General features: G+C 43.9%; 1 protein-coding gene across 7 annotated transcripts in view; it reads left to right on the top strand.

Annotated features, from left to right (window-relative positions):
* Nucleotides 1–20,101, top strand: part of NFAT5 (nuclear factor of activated T cells 5) — a 787,967-nt gene that overhangs the window by 405,256 nt on the left and 362,610 nt on the right. For all 7 annotated transcript variants that reach the window (XM_078670043.1, XM_078670045.1, XM_078670041.1 and 4 more), the window contains one exon: nt 2,497–2,669. In XM_078670043.1, coding sequence (XP_078526169.1) covers nt 2,497–2,669 — 173 coding nt within the window. The remainder of the gene's footprint in view (nt 1–2,496; nt 2,670–20,101) is intronic.

Raw genomic sequence — 20,101 nt, forward strand, 5'->3', positions numbered from 1 at the left:
GACTTCAGCCCCTTTCCAGGACTCGGGGATGGCAGCGCCTCTATCAATCGCAATGAGCAAGGAGTGAATTAACTTTCCCCATTTCAGGCTATCCGAGCGAAGAAGGTCCCCAGGTATGCCATCTGGGCCAGCTGCTTTTTGGGGCACGATTGTACTGATAGCATACTCTACTTCCTTAGTTGTAAAGGGAAAATCATTAAGGTCGCCTTGCAAAAAACAAGCTAGATGTGGCCGAAGAGCTAGTCTCATGTTGGCAGGTGTACAATTTTGAGAAGTGGTCAAACCATGCTTGGCTGGTGCTGTTGCATGTGATGAGGTCGCTATCTGGTCTGTTTCTGGCTCTTATTGTATCCCAGAAGCGTCTAGCATCCTTACTGGAACTAGCCTCTTTTAAAGTTTGCCAGTATTGATCTTCCCACTCCTTTTTTGCGTATGTTATAGCCTGCTTATACTCTTTTCTGACACTCTGTATCATGGGTTGTAACTTCCCTTTTATAGCCTTAATCAAAGCTAACTTTTTATGTCTGCAAGTGGGAGTGAACCAATCGTGGGCGCCCTTTGGCTTCTGGGGGCCTAACATCTTACCCCCCTGTGTTTGTTTCAGAAATAATTTCCCTACGGTTTCAATGGTGTCCTGAAAAGCAATTGTGGCCCTGCCAGGGAGCGGGTAAGCTAAGATGGTATCTAGCTCCCCTTGTAGAGTTGTTAATGCTGTATCTATGGCCTCTAACTTTGCTTGGTCCACGGCTACTTTACACCACTTGAGGCGCCTCCCACAGTTTGATGGATAAAGTTAGGGGGCAAATTCCAATTTACTTGGTATTGCCTCCTTAATTTTTTTACCTGTCCATAAGCTCTTAAGAGTTAAGGAGAGTGGATTATGGTCACTATCTACAGTGGGCAAGACAGCCATGTCCTGAACAAACTTCCAGAGGATAAGATCAAGGAGGATGTAATCAATCCTTGACGTGTTGTTCACCCTATTGAATGTATCAGCACCCATGGAGTCCGAATCAGTTCGGCCATTGGTGGCTCTTAACCCGAACTCCATGGTCCGTGCATTCAACTGCGCAATTCATTGTGCATACTAAACCTCTTGATCCTTCAGCCAGACGAATGTTGTTACTGCTTATTGTGATGTTATTGTGCTTTATTTGTTCACATATGCTAATCTGTGCCTTAGGCCTCCCAAGGAATTCTTAGTCAACCAGTACTCCCAGAAATGGGGGAAAAGATGATTGACTGCAGTGGACCTCCAGTATTTCCCCTAATGGCTACAGGAAAAAACATGTTGAAGAGAGTCCCCTTAAAAATTCTTCTGTAGTATACTTCTATGTGGGGGGTGCTTCTGAGGTGAGGGCATCCACTTGAACCAGTCAAGGATCTTGTTTGGGAAAGGAGAAATTGTTAGCACACCAGCTTGGTGGTACTGATGACTGTTCACGTGGTCCTCCGAGTCTTTTCTTTTGGGCCTTTATTGAACAGAAGCATGCTTAATACAGATAGCACAACTTCTGTAGTGTAATGAACAAGCATGGGTGAACTAGACATAACCATCTCAAGGGAAGTTCAAAAGATTAGGTGTACGTTAATTGCAAGACATTTACCGATGACATTAATCTGTCTCATGCATAGAAAATGTTAAGTGTGAGAGCGACTGGAGAGGAGCCTTAAAGAGGATGGAGTACATCCTTCCAGAACTTAATTTTCAGACCTAAAGGATACACTTAACATGTTGGAGGTGTAATGCGACACGTTCCTCCTATTTGTCTTAGTTCCAGCTCATGTCCTCCACAACAGAGGATCAATTAGTATTTTTAGGAAAAAATCAGTGATCAGTAATACAGTCCAGTGATGAAATACAACAGAATGTAGGTTCTTGGCTCACACTCAATTGTAGTTAGTATTATGAGAGCCAAATGAAAGCTAGCCCAATACGCTCTGCTTGGTTTCTGAGTTATTTTCATAGGGTTATTCGAAGGGTAGTAAAGAGAGGGATAGAGCAAGCGATTCACAAAACAAACATAAATGCAAAGAGTGGATATAATCCTCCAAATTTTATTCTTTTGAACAAGGGGCATTATTTAAGATAAAACAGATGCACATATCAACTCTAATTTGTGTCTCCCAATGCACGACGTTTATACTTCTCTATGCTATAATTACTTATGCATTTGATTCATTTTTATGTATGAAACCAAACCTGTTGAAAAAAATATGTTTATTTAGGTAGCTTTATCTAATTGATTTTCTTCTGGGCTTGGTTATCCACACTTCTATATGTTCATTTTATTTCAAAACTAACTGCTTAGTGTACTTGTTTGCTGATCTAATTGCAGTAATTAGGACCTGTTGCTTTATAGCAGGAAAGTTGCTAGTTCATATACTTGGTCTGGGAAAACTAACTTCTCTTGTTTTGAAAATAAAATGTTGCATTTGATATTTGTAAATAGTTTGGAAATTGGTCTCAGCTATGTGTTTTGGTTATTTTTGTAGTGTTGATTGTGTCGGGATTTTGAAGCTAAGAAATGCTGATGTGGAGGCTCGAATTGGGATTGCTGGTTCTAAGAAGAAAAGCACAAGGGCTCGACTGGTGTTTCGTGTTAATATAACACGTAAAGATGGGTCTGTACTAACACTGCAAACTCCCTCTTCTCCAATCCTTTGCAGTAAGTACTGCTGTTCTCTGCTCTGTCCCTTTGTGAATGTGCTTACTTTCTTGATGTTCATTTATTAATGGTAGACATAAGTGTTCATCCCTTCCTACTGCATCCATGAAGTTACACATTTACCAGGAAAACAACTTTCTAAAGCCTGCACACTATAGCAAATGGTGATGTGATTTGGTACTGAGCATGCCACAATCTTCCCTGGCTTGCAACACTATTTTTCTCTAAAATGAACAAGGAATAATGTGTTTCTGAAACTTAAAATGTGATACTCAGTCCATCAACAAGAAAGGCGTGTATTTTAAGTATAGGTGAAAATTGTGTGTAGGAAGGAACATAATAATCTAACTTGGTTCTTACATTGATACGTCTCAGTTTCTTAGCTAATGGAAAAATCTTCATCACATCAGTACAGAGATTACCAAACGAAAGTGAGCATTGACATTGAACGATTTTTCGCCATTTGTTTGAATAAAATATTTATTTTATCTTCACCTGCCATCTTTATAGCATTTTATTTTTAATAGTCAGGTGCTTGTAGATATACTCCTGTCATCAAAAACAAGGGAACCCACAAAGTAACCAAGGACCTGGGGTATCAGTTAATTGAAAAAACAATGGCCCTTGACACGGGAAATTTATCAGTTCCAATAATTATAGGCCACAATGTGCACTATAATGAACACATAGTCCAGCCGGACTATAAAATTTATTCAAATGTTAAGATAATCAATTTTAAACAAAAAACAATAAAACAAGGGGACACAATCCTGCATCCACAGTGCTGCACACACAATACACATAACATATAACTAAGGTTCTTCAGGCATTTACAAGAGCAAGAGCGAAGGACATTAGGTTATAATCGCTTCATATATGTGAAAAACACATGAATTTTAGCACTTCATAGTGAACTTAGTGTTTAACCACATATTGTTTGTCGACGGCGTTTCGATCCAATCACAAATAATGGATCATCATCAGGACATGTAATAGGTTGCCTGAAATAAAAGGCCTTAAGTTTAGGCTAGGTGCATGAGGGTTGAGTTGGCACCAGAACTGTGCAGGTTCGGGTAACCTATATAAGAGGATTGCCCACGTCTAATGAATTCTCTGGGGATCAGGCTGCTAGGCGAGACGCGCTCCCGCTAGACAGATAAACAATCGATGTAATCGTCGATGTGATCGTAGTTCAGATAACCTGGGAGCTTCAGGTTCAATCTCCCTGTTACGAGGCTGATTAGCGTTTATAAAGGCTCCTTTTGTTCACAGTGGAACAAGGTGCAACATCCCGGTACCGAGTCGCGCCGTGGAGCGACTCGGTACCGGGATGTTGCACCTTGTTCCACTGTGAACAAAAGGAGCCTTTATAAACGCTAATCAGCCTCGTAACAGGGAGATTGAACCTGAAGCTCCCAGGTTATCTGAACTACGATCACATCGACGATTACATCGATTGTTTATCTGTCTAGCGGGAGCGCGTCTCGCCTAGCAGCCTGATCCCCAGAGAATTCATTAGACGTGGGCAATCCTCTTATATAGGTTACCCGAACCTGCACAGTTCTGGTGCCAACTCAACCCTCATGCACCTAGCCTAAACTTAAGGCCTTTTATTTCAGGCAACCTATTACATGTCCTGATGATGATCCATTATTTGTGATTGGATCGAAACGCCGTCGACAAACAATATGTGGTTAAACACTAAGTTCACTATGAAGTGCTAAAATTCATGTGTTTTTCACATATATGAAGCGATTATAACCTAATGTCCTTCGCTCTTGCTCTTGTAAATGCCTGAAGAACCTTAGTTATATGTTATGTGTATTGTGTGTGCAGCACTGTGGATGCAGGATTGTGTCCCCTTGTTTTATTGTTTTTTGTTTAAAATTGATTATCTTAACATTTGAATAAATTTTATAGTCCGGCTGGACTATGTGTTCATTATAATCCTTTGTAGATATACTCCAACATTAAGGCAAGGCCTATAGAGTTCAGAAACCAACTTTGTCTCACTTTATAGCTCATTGACACAACAAGTGAGGAATTTGTAAATGAGATCCCAGTCTAGGTAATATGGAAATTAAAGCCTAAACACTGGATTGTGTAATCCACAGTTAGAAATAAAACTTTTTAAATTAATTTTTACTAATTCATTTTGTCTTGATAACTACCTGCACTTAAAAACATGTTTTTCACCATTAAATAAATGTTACGTTATGAGCATTAGTCTAATGCTCAAGTGTCACTTCTTGCATCCAACGTGCTGTGGTAGATTACATGGTGAACCAACAATTCACTTGTGCAATCTTATGCCTGATCCTGATTAATTGTGCACTGTTTAGCTTCAGTTACGTTCACTGTTGACTAGACTTTATATAGAAATACTAAACATTCGGCAGAACGTTTAAAAAAAATATGAACACATCTAAAGACATGCCTAAAATGTGGATATCGCAAAGAGATACACCATAGTCAAACATCCAACACAACACTTTATATAGGTTGTAATACAATAAGACGGCTGAACTATGACACATAGTTGCCTATTAGCTGAGATTTTGTACTCTTCTAAACAGGGTTAGCAAATTCAGTCCCGCTTTAAAACAAACTCTAGACATTTTAGCAACCTGCTGCAATGTTTCATAATTATACGATATGCACAATATAGCAGGTGGATAAAAAGATATCCAATCATAAGTATTCATCATTTAATCATTTGCGTAAATATTCACATTAACAGGTTAAAATTTTCAGCAAGGATAGAGGGTATCACACCCATCCACTTGTGTGGATATTTTCATTTCTTTAGTGAGCCGTAAAAATTGAGTGGGTACTGTCTACTACGCTCTGGGAACAGAAGCAGATATTTGACTTGGAGGGTACTAAGCTGCTTCTTGGCTGCATTAAAACTGTACCTCTGTTGCTACAGTGTTCTGATCTAGTCGGTTGAAAGCCCTATGTTTGTATCCTCTCAGCTTGTGGGTCCTCTACTTATGACCACCTGAAGGGTAGCCTCTATATTGCTTAAGTTTAGTAGTTTAAAAAAATCACTGCTCCAGCTGTCTCCTCTGGCCTGAGTGTGTGGATTAGCTTTGTAGTTGTCTTCACGACAGCAGACCTCAGGCTTCCAGCATTGGGTAATAGAGTGTTCCAGGCCTCTGAGCTGTCGATCGTATACTTGTGCATAGATCGCCATCTGGTGTTGGGCTCGGATGTTTCCACTTTGTTTTTGTCTTGGAAGAAGTCTTTGTAGTCACGAGGTAGGTGACTCCTCCTTAGGATGATAGTGCGCATAGGCATCGACTCCATCTCCAGATTGTATTTTCTCCGCCATCGGGTTTGGATGTGATTTTCTGCACTCCGGGTCGATATCCGTTTCGAATCTCCCTTTGAAGCGCAATCCCTCTCCACTTTACAGTACTGTCTCGATCGCGTTTCCCTTCCGACACGCATCTTTAAAACTAACTCCTCGACCTCAATCTTCGACGAGGGCTGTTGGGCCTCTACACGCCGACCACACCTGCAGTCAATGGAAAGGACTCCTTTAAAAAATGCCCCAGGTGTGGTGCTAAGTTCCCACACACAGACTTGCACCAGGTTTGTAATCTTTGCCTCTCCCCGGAGCACGAAGACCAGAACTGCAAGGCCTGTGCATCGTTCATATTGAAGAAAAGCATCCATGATCGTCAGGCTTGATGTCACAAAATGTCTTGCGGCAACAGCTCGATTCCGGATATCTTTGGAGCAGATCCCAATGTCCAGCTGGAGCAACAAGGTGATGAAGAAGACATCTCCATCCCTGAAACAGATGACTCCGACTTAGAAGAGGAGACAGTCACCCCGGCTCAGCGATCCGTGAGTACCGAAAGCCCTCTCCCAAAAACCAAACCTAAGGCTCCGGTAAAACCCTCGCCCTCGGGTCGACACCGACAGCATGTCTGAGATGCCTCGCCCTCGGGCCCAGCTATGAAACCGAAAGATAAGCCTTCCGGTTCAAGCTCAAGACAACCCCATTCCGGCGCCGAAAATTCACCTTTGGCGCTGAAGCACCTACCAAAGTGGTGCCACACCCTTCTTTGTCGACACCAAAGGCAGCCTAGACTCCGAAGCCCTCTGCGTTGAAACACACCAAGGACAAACATTCGGATCCGAAAAAAATCGCTGCGAGCCGAAAAAAGAATCGGAGCCACAAACTCCTAGAACAAAACCGATATAGTCCAAGACCCCAGGGAAATCCTCAGCGACTCGGTCCAAAGAACATTTTGACACAAAATCTTCAGCACTGAAAAAATACATTTTACCCACGCAGCCTGTACCTGATTATTTGGATCCAAAACAAAAACTCTTTCTATTGATCCAGAGACTGGCAAAGTTGTTGCCAAGCCTCCAAAAAAGAGGAAACTGGACACTTCAGAGGAATCTGAAATACTCTTGGAAAGAAAGGAGATGAGTACTAATTTCTCCATCACACTCCCCACAACATATTGTTTCACCTCAAACATCAGATACTGGGGATGATCATACCGATGGGAGTGGAAATATAGATCCACATGGGGATGATGATGCACATACCATCGCACACGACGTAGACCACAGATCCCGATCCACCTGATGACCCGGACCTCTATCCATCTAGGCCATCACCACCAGATGACAATATTGGGTTTGCGCAACTTATCAATAGGGCTGCCCAATACCGCGGGTACAGTTACATTCTAATCCCTTAGAGGATGATTTTTTAGTTGAAATCTTTGCACCCTTGCAAAAGTCCATGCACACCCTGCCAATGTTAAAGGGCATGCTAAAACATGCCCCCGATGTTTTTAAGGACCCAGTCAGAGTCAGGATTCCAAACACCAGGATAGATAAAAAGTATAAGGCAGCTCCCAATGACCCAATGTACATTAAAGGTCAGGTCCCTTTGGATTCTCTTGTGATATCGAATGCACGCAAGACGCCCCCCCCCCCCATCTCCTGATAAGGAGTACAAACTAATAGACGCATCTGGTAAACGTTTTGCGTCACAGGCTGCAAATCATTGGCGGATTGCAAATGCCCAAGCTGTATTGGCCAGATATGAGAGGGCTCACTATGACAAGCTTGAAAAGCTCATGGAACATCTTCCTGACCAGTACAAACAAAAGGCTAACAACCTTATACAAGAGGGGAAATTCATCACAAACTCCTCAATTAAATGTGCACTCAACGCGGCTTATACCTCATCTTGCGCCATTAACACTAGCGTTTTGTTGTGCAGGCACGCTTGGCTCCAAGTCTCCGGTTTCAAATAGGAGGTACAATCTGCTATTCTAAATCAGCTCTTTGATCAAGAGCATTTTATGGGGCCCTCAGTTGACCCATCTTTAGAAAAGATGCAAAAAGATGGGGGCCTTACAATTCCCTTCCCCTGGAGGCTCTTTTCGCCACTCCTTCTACAGAGCTGGCTCCAAAATCATTGGCTCAGAACATCCCTCTTCGTCCTATAAGAGCTCCACTCAAACGTCCTCCAAAGGATACGTTCACGGAGGCTAGAGAGGCAACAATGGTAAGGGATAAGGTCGAGGCAACAATACCCGCCCCTCACCTACCACCAAACAGTGACTTCCCTGCACTCCCCCCCCCCCCCGATCATCCCACTCCTGTCGGGGGACGTCTCTCACAGTTCCTATCTGTCTGGAATTCAATCACAACAGACAAGTGGGTAAGACAAATTATCCAGTATGGTTACTGTCTGGAACTCACCTCTGCCCCCCAAACATTCCTCCCTGACAACTTCCAATGTCCTCGGAACATCTAACACTTCTCAAACAAGAGGTTCTCTCTCTATTACAAAAACATACAATAGAACCAGCCCCCTTGCCTCACCAAGGAACAGGGGTTTACTCCCTCTATTTCTAAATTCCAAAAAAGGACAGATCTTTTAGGCCCATATTGGAACTCAGACCGCTAAAGGTCTACATTCAGTCGGATCACTTCCACATGCTTGCTCTCCAACAGGTGCTCCCACTGCTTCAACAGGGCGACTTTCTCTCCACTTTGGATTTAAAGGATGCCTACTTTCATATTCCCATTCACCCCGCTCACAGGAAATATCTCAGGTTTGTGGTAGATGGTCAACACTATAAATTCAAGGTCCTCCCATTTGGGGGGACTACAGCACCCAGAGTCTTCACCAAGTGCCTCGCAGTAGTTGCAGCCCACTTAAGAAGACAGCACATTCATGTCTTCCCTTATCTGGACGACTGGCTCATAAAAGCCAAGTCACACAGCAGATGTGTGCAACACACACACTCAAAACAATTCAACTGCTTCACGACTTGGGAGTCACAGTAAACCTCACCAAATCCCATCTCCAACCTTCCAGCATGCAACAGTATCCAGGGGCTACAATTGACACTTCAAAAGCTCTAGCATACCCCAACCCAGTAAGGATAAACACCATACAAGCTCTAATAGCAAAATTTCAGCCACAACACTCACTACCAGCGCGAGTGTTCATGCAGCTAATTGGGATGATGGCCTCTTGCATTCTCATTGTCCCGTATGCACAACTCCAAATGCGTCCCTTACAGGAGTGTAACTGCACCCCCCACCCCTAGCGCCTTGAGACCCGTACGGGTGAGTAGTCCCGCTTAACAAACACCTGATTGATTGGCACGTCAGTGGAACCAGGCTCAAGGTCAGCTAACATAGCTGATGTTGGTAGACGACCGCACACATCACTCTCTGCAGTGGTGGGACACATAAAACCTTTCCAAAGGGTGGCCGGTTCCACAGATAGTGATAACAGCAGACGCATCGCTTACTGGCTGGGGAGCTCATCTTCAAACCAATACCATTCAGGGCATATGGACCCCTAAAAAAAAACAATTACACATAAATTACCTGGAATTGTTGGCAAACTTCCTAGCGTTGAAATCTTTCCAACTCCACCTCGTAAACAAAGCTGTCCTGGTCTGTACACCCAACATGACAGCAATGTATTACATACAAAAACAAAGGGGGACACACTCTGTATAGCTTTCACACCTAGCTCAAAGCATATGGAGATGGGCCATTCCTCAAAACATCTATCTCCTTGTAGAACACCTCCCAGGAGTACACAATCAAATTGCGGATCTACTCAGTCTCCAAACACAGCTGATCCACGAATGGGAACTTCATCCTCAAGTTCTGCTTCCATTCTTTCAAATGTTGGGCCACCCAGAAATAGACCTGTTTGCCACACACCAAAACGCAAAATGCCCAAGCTTCGCATCCAGGTATCCACGCCCGTTGTCCAAAGGCAAAGTGCCATGGATGAACTCATCAGGCAAATTTGCTTACACTTTTCCGCCTCTCCCACTCATTCCGACTAGTGGTTCGGAAACTCAAACAGCATTCCCTCACAATGATCCTGATTGCTCCAACATGCGCCTGACAGCCAAGGTTCACAACCCTCTTAGAACTTTCAATAGTTCCTCATCAAAAGCTATGCCTCTCACCCAAGCTTCTCACTCAGAACCATGGAGAGATAGGGCATCCAGATCCCAGTCAACTCAACCTTGCGATCTGGCACCTGAGTCTTAGAGTTTGGCTACCTTAATCTCCCGCCAGACTGCATGAACATCATTAAAGAGGCAAGGCGTCCTACCCCTAGAGCTTGCTATGCCGCAAAGTGGAAAAGATTTGTAATTTACTGTACAAATAACAAAATCAACCCACTCGAGGCTTCTTTTCAAGACATCATCTGTTACCTTTTGTATCTACAACAATGTAACCTGGAGTATACATCCATTAGACTACATCTTGCGGCAACACTTGTCTTTGTTTAGGGTACCAGCTATCAAGGCATTTATGTAATTCCACCTAGAGTTCCACCCTCTCCAGTATGGAACCTAAATGTGGTACTTACCAGGCCCATGGGTCCCCCATTTTAACCTATGCATAAATATGAATTACAATTTCTCACCTGGAAAGTAGCTTTCCTGGCTGCAATCACCTCTCCCAGAAGGGTCAGTGCACTCCAGGCATTAGCCATACAAGAACCATTTCTACAAATCCATCATAACAAAGTGGTTTTTAGAACTTACCCAAAATGTCTACCTAAAGTCGTCTCTGTTTTCTACCTTAACCAGTCTGTGGAACTCCCAGTGTTTTTCCCTCTACCAGACTCAGTAGCAGAACAAGCTCTTCACACTCTAATGTAAAAAGAGCAATACATTACTACATTGAAAGAACAAAATCCTTTAGAAAGACTAAACAACTTTTTGTGGCTTTCTCCCCACCTCATAAAGGCAATCCAATCTCTAAAACAGGGATTGCAAGGTGGATTGTCAAATGCATCCAAATATGCTATGCTAAGGCCAAACGCACCTTAACGATTCCCCGAAGGGCTCACTCCACAGATAAACTAGGGGCATTAATGGCATTCTTAGGGAACACTTCACTAGATGACATCTGCAAAGCAGCAACTTGGTCTACACCACACACGTTCACAAAACACTATTGTGTAGACGTGCAAGCAAAACAACAAGCTAGTGTGACCCAGGCTGTATTAAGAACACTTTTTCAAACCACTGCAACAGATCTAGGTAGCCACCGCTAAGGAGGTAGCTGCTGTATAGTCTATGCACAAGTATACGATCTACAGCTCATATGCCTTAAACGGAAAATGCTACTTGCCTGAATGCATCTGTTCTTGGCATGTAGAGCTGTAGATTCGTATACAACAGATGTACATTGTCCTTTGAAGTGGAACTAGAAATGTAGGTAAGTAGTTAGTCTTTAGTCAGCACCCTTCACTCCACTCGCATAGGGCTATCCCTCCTCTGTACTCTTCAACAACTTTCTTTCTAAAGGTGCGGCAGCAGCTCCTATGTTGTGTATCACCCGTACGAGCCTATATTTAGGATCTCTCAGGGCTGTGCCTGTTGCCTGTGTCATTGGCCTATGGGTCAGCACCCAACAAAGTGCAAATAGGACATGCAAAATTGCCAAGGCTACCTAATCCTGGCATTCCCCAAACCCACAATGCCAGATTAATGTAGGAATACTGAGGTGACAAGCAGCAGCTGAGGTGAAACATCCCCACCTATGCCTTTCTTCTGTGCCGCCAAGACACTGCTTTTAAAGGGCAACACAACTAAATCTTATAACAAGTAATTTTTGAGTAAACTCAAAGAGCTCAAAGTAAAACGTGTGAGGCAGAAAAGGCCCTTTACTCCAGCTACAGTGCTGAGAACCGGAAGCTATATCTTGCTGACCTTCTTGACTAAAATGAATATATTAGCAAATAAACGTTTTAACATAGTATTGCAGCCTCAAACCAATTAAAATAAAATTTCAGGATATAAAGTGATTTTAATACCATTCTAGCCATTCAAACTGATGTTCCTCTACAACAATCCCTTCGAAGTTTTTTTCCACCAGTGTTTTAAAAGCATGGTGGGTGCAAGCCGGTCATAACAAAAGAACTTAGATTTTGCAGATTCTGACACTAGTTGCTATTTGAGGTCCTATAAATATTTGTCTTCCTCAAACCTATGCCCAGAAGGAAGCAGCAGTGGTTCTTCCATTGTACAGATAGACCCTGGATCCTTCCGACTTGTAAAATTTGATAATTTCCCAACTTCATTTGCTATATAATGTAAAAGCTGCGGGAAAGCATTCCTGGAAGCAGCAATGCCTTTGATTTTCAGTGAAGCTGATTTCAAAGTAAACGTGTACAGAGCTGGTGATTGTAATATCCCTACATGAAATAATATGGAAGTACATGACTGCATGTAGAGCACTTATTTTTGTAGGCATTTTAATGGTCAATCACTCCATCCTTTAGTAGCTCAGTGTGGGATTAGAGGCCTGAGCTTGACATGAAGTGCATGGTTTCTTTAGGATATAGCACAATATATCGCCAATCCTTTAGAATCCAGCCCAAGGAATGTTCGCTGAGCATACGTCGGAATTGAACCATATCTCTGCTGTTATCTAACCTGTATTAAATTCATCTGGCAAATGTTTTACATGAATACCAACAACCATGCCCAGTTTATGTTCTGCCTGACCTCAAAGCTGCGAGACTCGTAACTAAAGAGATAGTGGCCCAATGAGCATCAAAGGTTTTATATTTGGAGATGTGGGTCACTGCGTAAGTCTTCAGCTTTTTTGCCGTCCTTCTTACCCCCCTGAATGTATACTGGCAGCAAACGCTTTCAATTTAAGTCCATCTGGACTACGGTAACTTTGTCCTTCTCTTATTCCAAAAATCTGCATCTGGTTCAAATTCCAGTAGTGAATCCAACTTGCTTGGGAAAAACAGTCCTGTCATGCTATCATTAGTCAAGCTGAAGTATGCAAATAATTGCTAGCGGGAATCTCAGCCAGTGGTAAATACTTTGGGCTGCATCCGAGGCCATAATTATTTAGCACACCATGCCACCTCAGCTTGGACCCAGCCGTATGCACATCATTCATTCAATAAAACGTTATTCGGTCGTGAGACCATAAGAGTACAATACATAAACACACACATATATATATATATATATATATATCTCTTCGCAACAGTTAAAACACAACTGATGAAGGCAAACCTAGTCTCCTTCTGTCATGGGTTGCAAAAATAGCATAGTACTGCCTGCTGTTCAGTTCATAATGCCTAATGTGAAGATGCAACAGACCATTTATACATTTTTATGACGGGGATAAGGGTGAGCTGTTTTCGTTAAAAGTTAAATATAAACAGAAAGCCTAAAAAAGATAAATAATATCATAAAATCATCACAGCAGCTTCAGTTTCTTCGCCAACATGATCCGGTCATGTCAAAAATGAATCGGGGCAGGGCCTTCCTTCTAATCCCCAAGGAACTTCGCGATTGCGCACACAAATAAATTGTCTTGTGTCAGATATTTGTATGCGCAGGGCAGCTCTGAAGTCACGAGTTCCGAGTTGTCTACAAACGGGGATTAGCCATTTAGCCCTTGGTTTGGTATATGCATTGCAAGCAAAAAGAGCGTGTCTTATTGTTTCAATCACAGCAGGGCAACAAGGGCAACCTTTGGGTTGGGCATCATTACATAGCCAAGCGTTTGTAAATGCGTTAAGCGGCAGATTGCAGTGCCTAATTTGTTTATAGAGCTTCCTGTCGGTCGGCACCTTGATAAGATCAAGATAACTTTCTAAGGAGCCATTGACCTTGAAGTCTCTAAATTCCTCGATTAGTCTGCCCTGTTTGCTGTCGTTAAGATCATTCTGCTCAACTCAATCCCAATACAGCGTTTCGATTTGTTGTTTGGTAAGAGGTAGTGGGCAATTATTACTGTGCCCTGTTAGCACAATGCTAGACATGAGATTTCTGATATGCTTAATCCAGCCTATTCTGTTCATGGAATCTAGAGCACAAACCTCATTAAAGGCAACTGCATATGAGGTCAGTTCCGGAGTGGTGACAAGCATCTGCCAAAATAAGAGGGCAAGGCTTCATTAAGTCATTGATTGGTTTAATGCCCTTATCGAGCTTTAGTGGGCAAAGTGGAGTACTTCGCGGAAGGGACACCAAGTTCCTAAGGAACTTGTGCTCGGATGCTGTGAGGTCACTCAATTTTTCAAAGCCCCACAGCTCAGCCCCATATAGGGCGCTACTCACATCCTTACAATTATATAGTTTCAGGGCAGGTGCAATAGGTTTTGTGTGGGAGAGGCAGTGTTCCTTCCTTAGAGCCCCAGTTACCTGTGAATGCCATGCCTTCAGAAAGTTTGATTCCCAGGTAATCAAAGCAGCTCACTCTCTTTAAGGCATTCTATCTAGAAAGATTTATGGGCGTTCAGCAGCATCAATTTTGTCTTTTTGGTGTTTATTTCAAGGCCCCTCTCATCGCAAAAGAACCTAAATCGATTAAATAGTTTTTGCAGGCCCATAGATGTTTTGGAAACAAGTAGGGTATCATCTTCAAAAAGGAGAGTTGCGATTTTCTGTTTCCTTGAAGAGGGAGTGTCCGCTGAGATAGCAGATAAAAAATGGATCACTTGATTAATATATAGCGAAAACAGAGTTGGAGCCAGGACACAGCCCAGCGGAGCCCCCCTGGATTTTGATGGGATCGGTAACTTGGCCATGGCTGTCCCTTCTTACCCTTGCAAAGTTCTCTTCATGTAATGTTATTAGCAATGCCAGGATTTCCAGGGGCACACCCATCTCCTTAAGCCCCCCCAGAGAAGATCGAATGCTGACTTCAAATCGATAAACACTATTTATACGCTCCCCTTACCCAACAGTACCACCTTCCACTAGAGGAGGAGGCGGCATAAAACCGGATATATTGTTCCCGTTTTCTGGCAAAACACCGCCCTGGAGAGGTGAAGGAATAAGATTCTCATCCATCCAATCCTGGACCTTCGCTACGAGGGAGCAACAGAAAACTTTTTTGACACATTCGATCAGGCTGGTAGGTCGATAGTTGGGAAGATTGCTCCTCTCACTTTTTTAACGATGGGAATCACTTCAGCTCACTTCCACGATTCAGGAATACCACCACCCCATGCAATCTCGTTGGAAAGTGTCAATATATAGGTGGCCCAATTGTCCCTGTCAAAACGAAAAAGATCACCCGTGATACCATCCAGTCCTGGTGCTTTGGCTGGAACAATTGCCTCAATGGGGACCAAGATTTCCTCCTTGGTGAACGGAAGGCCTGATGTAGAATGGAATAGATCAAAGGGGATTAATCCCATGTCATGGCTGGGAAAAATCATGTACAAGGCGCTGAAGTGCCCTTGCCAGGCATTGGGTGGTATTTTATTAACAAAAGGGTGTGAGTTTTCAAAATTGCCATTTCCTACAAGTGCCCAGAATTGCCTTGCATCTGCTTGGTAACAAGCTTCAACAAGTTTATCCAACCGCTTATCGTCCAAACCTCTCTTTGCTTGGGACAATTTATATTGCCTCCTGAGGTCACATATCAGAGGCATATCCCTGTGTCTTATGGCTGTGGCCCAGCGTCTCCTTATAGACCTGCACTCCTTAGTGAACCATGAGTTCGCCTTGGCCAATACTCCCTGTTTTGGCCGGTGATTTTGAAAGTAGACAATGAAGTTTCGAGCCAGTTGGTCGAAGAACATTGAGTGCAGGGCACTGATGTTTGCTGATGGTGTCTGCTCGTGTGATGGAGATTATATCACTGCCAGGTGCATCTCAAGGTCTCTTTTTAAGGTGTTAAGCTTGGACTCATCCTTCATGATCAGGGGCCATTTGAGCGAGGCGAGGTTTGTCATTTGATGGTATCACCTCTTTTGTTGCTAATTTGACAGGTGCTATCCTGCCCTTATCGCCCCATGGAAGTTAAAGTGTCAGACTTAATAGTTTATGGTTGCTTTCACAGTATTTGACTATGGCCATGTCAAATACAAATGAGCATAGAGTGAGGTCCACAAGTATATAATCTATACGACCAACACCATTTGGGCCAATATAGGTCATCCACCCTCCTGTATCGGAACAAGTTCTTCCATTTGTGGCCCGCAGCCTATGTTCTAGAGTTAGTGCCTTCATCTCTAGGGCTGCTTGGGACCATTTGTTTATTGGTGGAAGCTCCAGGGGCGGGACTGACCACAATTTTCCTCTTCATTGATTTCTTGAATGTCTTCTCTATCAAGGGGCTCGAATGTCACATTAATGTTGCCACCCACAATTAAGGGGTAGACCGCTTGCCTTGCATCCAACTTCTCATCTAAGGCTTGTAAAGTTGGAGATCTACCCCCTCTGGTGCTACTTGCATAAACATTGAAAATATCTAAGCTCCTGCCTGTATTACCCCTTAACCTAACCCCAAGGATGTCTGGGTTATCAGTGGAGCGCTTTTTGGTGTCGTAGTTTAGTGCGATACTGATCATGGTTTGCAACCCTCCTGAAGGGCAGCCTTGTTTAGATGGTACTGCCGATTTGTGGAGAGTCTCGAACCCTGGGATGTAAATAGGGGTCAAGCTCCAGGTTTCCTGCAAAATGCAGAGGATATGCTAGTTAGTGAGCTCGAGCCATCGGGATAGACCTGGTTTGCCCCTCATTCCAGCCACATTCCTTGAGGCTATTTTAAGCTGCCTCAGGTCTGTGGGCTGTAGTAGATCCTGATGGGGAGATGGAACATGGGTCTCAACTGCTGGGGGCATGGTGTAATTATGCGTTTTTATCTTCAGCCTGGTAATCAGATCCCACACATAAGAGCCTCTGTAAAGTGGAGTGAGGGTGTTTTATGGGAATCATTGGCTCAATTTCTAAGGGTCTCCCTTCAGAAGAGGGACAAGCAATGTTGGGGTCAGGATCAGGGGTTATAACAAACATATGTTCATATGAAGACTCTGATTGTAGTCATTCGTTATGGATAGGGACAAGGATGAAGATACCCTTAGTGGCCTCAAAATGGACATAGGTTGTTCTAACTTCTAAACCAATTAAATTGTACACTAAACTTTCATCTGCAAGTATAAGTTCTACTGCGTCTACAGTGCTGTTAGTCAAGACGCATCGTCTTGCTCTTAGGATATCGTGCCTTATCACAGATCTGTACCACCTTATATGCCTAATAGTTTATGGCTTTGTACTTGATAGCCTCGTCATTCTCGTGTTTGGCATGTTGATTGGCCTTGGGTACGTTTATCATGTAGATAGTATGCCAGTAGCCACTGTGGGAGATTAGACGGGCCTAGGAGATGGGAGCATCGCATTACATCCTTTATTTATTTATTTATTTGGTGTTTTATATAGCGCGAACCAGACCCACGGTTTGGGTGTCAAAGCGCTTTACATTTCAACTGTATTCGAGATCAGCAGATATAAATTATTTTGCGTCAAGAGCAAGACTATGTATTCTATTAATATTGGCATATATTTATCCATGCATAAACCAAACCTGAAGAGGAGAGAAAAAATAAAAATCAATAGAATATAGTCCAGATTGTCGTGTTGTACTTTAGATTTAAGATAAGGCCATTCCTGAGTTCCTTTATATCAAAGCTGGTTATAGAGTTGTTGTGTTCACCACATTGTTCGTTTTGGTAGAAATGTACCCATCAGAAAGGACTTGGTCTCCTTTTTGAATCGTGGAGTATAGGTGATTCTTCTGATGTTCGGTGGGAGCGAATTCCAGATCCTTGGTGCCGCTCCTGTGAACGCTCTATCGTAAGTCTTTTTCTTTCGGAAGAATGCTGGTTTCAGTAGACAATCCTATGCTCCAGTCAAGATTCTCGTGCTTCCGGACAGCGTAACTTTATGTGCTAGGTAGTGGAGGGTTTTGTGATGTAGTGCCTTGTGTGTAATGCTTGCAATTTTTAGCTCTATTCTTGCTTCGTATGGAAGCCAGTTGAGCACTTTCAGATGTGGAGAGATGTGGTCGAATTTTTTGGTTCCCGTTATAAGTCTAGTTGCTGCATTGAGGTAGGCTTTTAGGGGAGCTGTTGATATCATAGGGAGTCCTGATAGTGTTGTGCATCCATATTCAATTCTTAATATGACTAGTGCCTGTACTGCCATTTTCAGGTCCGTGGGATCGATGAGTGGCTTAATTTTTCTGAGGTAATTCAGATGGAACCAAGCGTTTTTTGCCATTGTGTTGATGTGTGCTCGCATGTTTAGCTCTTTGTCCAGTGTGATACCCAGTGAATGAACTATCTTTCGGGTCCTGTTTAGCGCTGTGATCATCTTGGTCCATTTTTTAATCTTGGCTGAACTTTTAGGAGGGGCGATCAGAAGGAATTCGGTTTTCTGTGCGTTTAGCTTAAGATGATTGTCCGATAACCATTCAACGGTTTTCTTGAGAGATTGGTTCATAATGTTTGTGAGAAGTTGGCCTGATGTGCAGTGCTCACTATTCTAGTGATCACTATATATCAGTCCAAACAACCCTTATTGATGATTGGTTGTAAGTCAACCTTATAGACCAGCTATCCTAGTAGCATGGATACGAGCAGTCTAAGGCTAAGACTCTAGAGGGCGTGTTAAGCCAGCTGTTTTACCATCACATTACCCCTTGAACACCCAGTGAAAGGACACCACACAAGTTGTTATGAAAATAAACAGTGTATTTATTTATAACAAGACTACCCTGGCTCTTTATGAGACAGGGAGCTAAGCACACAACAAAACTCTTACGAAAATACTTTTAAGTTAGCACGTTACACAAATGCCCGAGGGGCACGAAAAACCATATACGCTAAAAGTGGAATGCGAATTACTAGCAGGTAAGTAACAGTTCTAATAGGCTTTGGAATCGCTAGGACTGGACTAGGGAATCGTTAGATTACTACTAGGAGGCCTAGGGGACTCGGGTGCAGAGTGTGCACTCTCACGCGGGATGCGGGACAAAGTCTATGGAAGCTAGAATTCACAAAGTTAGTGTTCACGGGCGAGCCCGACCTGGTAGGGAGAAAACGACAGTGGATCCTGACCCTTGGATAGTGAGGCTATGCTGGGACACCGGAGTGCCGAAGTTACCTAGCCCAGGGGCTGCAGCTGCATAGGTCTGAAAAGACGTCGGGGATCTCGTTGCCGGACCAGGAGCCTGGAAGGAAGAAGTTGCTGGCAGGCGACCAGTGAAGAAAAGTTCGATGGATCCAAGCCTGGATCAAGGAAGAAGAAAACCTGAAAGCAGAGGGGACCAAGTTCTTGAATCACTAGCCAGTGATTAAGTGGGCACCAGGATGGCACCGGGCGAAGTCACCGCAGTCAGGTGAGTGGGCGCTGCTGGGCTCTGCAGTCTCTCGGACCAGGAGGCGTTGTCGGCGACCAGGATGGAGGTGCGAGCTGTCCCACGAAGGATGAAGTCGTTGGCGTCGAAGTTACCCAGGATTGGGCAACAAGCATTGGCTAATTCAAGCCCACGCGGTGGACTCAAAATGGCGTCTTGAGTGGACCAGGAGGGTCCGGGGTGCTCCTCTTCTGGAAGGGAGCAAGGGCCAGTCTGGAGCAACCAGACCAGCAGCAGAAATGTCGTCGGGCGTCGTCAGGAAGGCCACAAGCCAACGGGCTAGTAGCCAAACAACGCGGTGAGCAGCGGAAAGCAGAAGGGCCCCACGCAGATCGTGGAGATGCTGGGGGGCTGCACTTCGGAGCTGGAGCTGCTCAGAGTCGGGGCTTCTCGGACCCCAAAGCACTCACCAGTAGATTACTCGGCGGGCTTGCTGGAAAGAAGTCGTGCAGTCTTGCAGATGGCCGGTCCCTTGAGGTCTCGTCGCACCCACGGTTCTCAGCTGGGCTGTAGAGGTGGGTAGAGGTCAGAGGTGCCAGGGAAGCCGGTTCTCGTCGAGCTGGGCAGTCGGATTCCGGAGGAAGGACTTACAGCAGACCGCAGTGTTCTTAGATGGTGCCTGCGGATGCAGGGTGACTACTCCTTAGTCACAAGGGAGAAATCTTAGGAAGAAGTCTTGAGTTCCTTTCGCAGAAAGTAGTTTCAGGATTCAAAGATGA

The sequence above is a fragment of the Lissotriton helveticus genome, chromosome 12 (genome assembly GCF_964261635.1).
Source record: "Lissotriton helveticus chromosome 12, aLisHel1.1, whole genome shotgun sequence".
Classification (NCBI taxonomy): domain Eukaryota; kingdom Metazoa; phylum Chordata; class Amphibia; order Caudata; family Salamandridae; genus Lissotriton; species Lissotriton helveticus.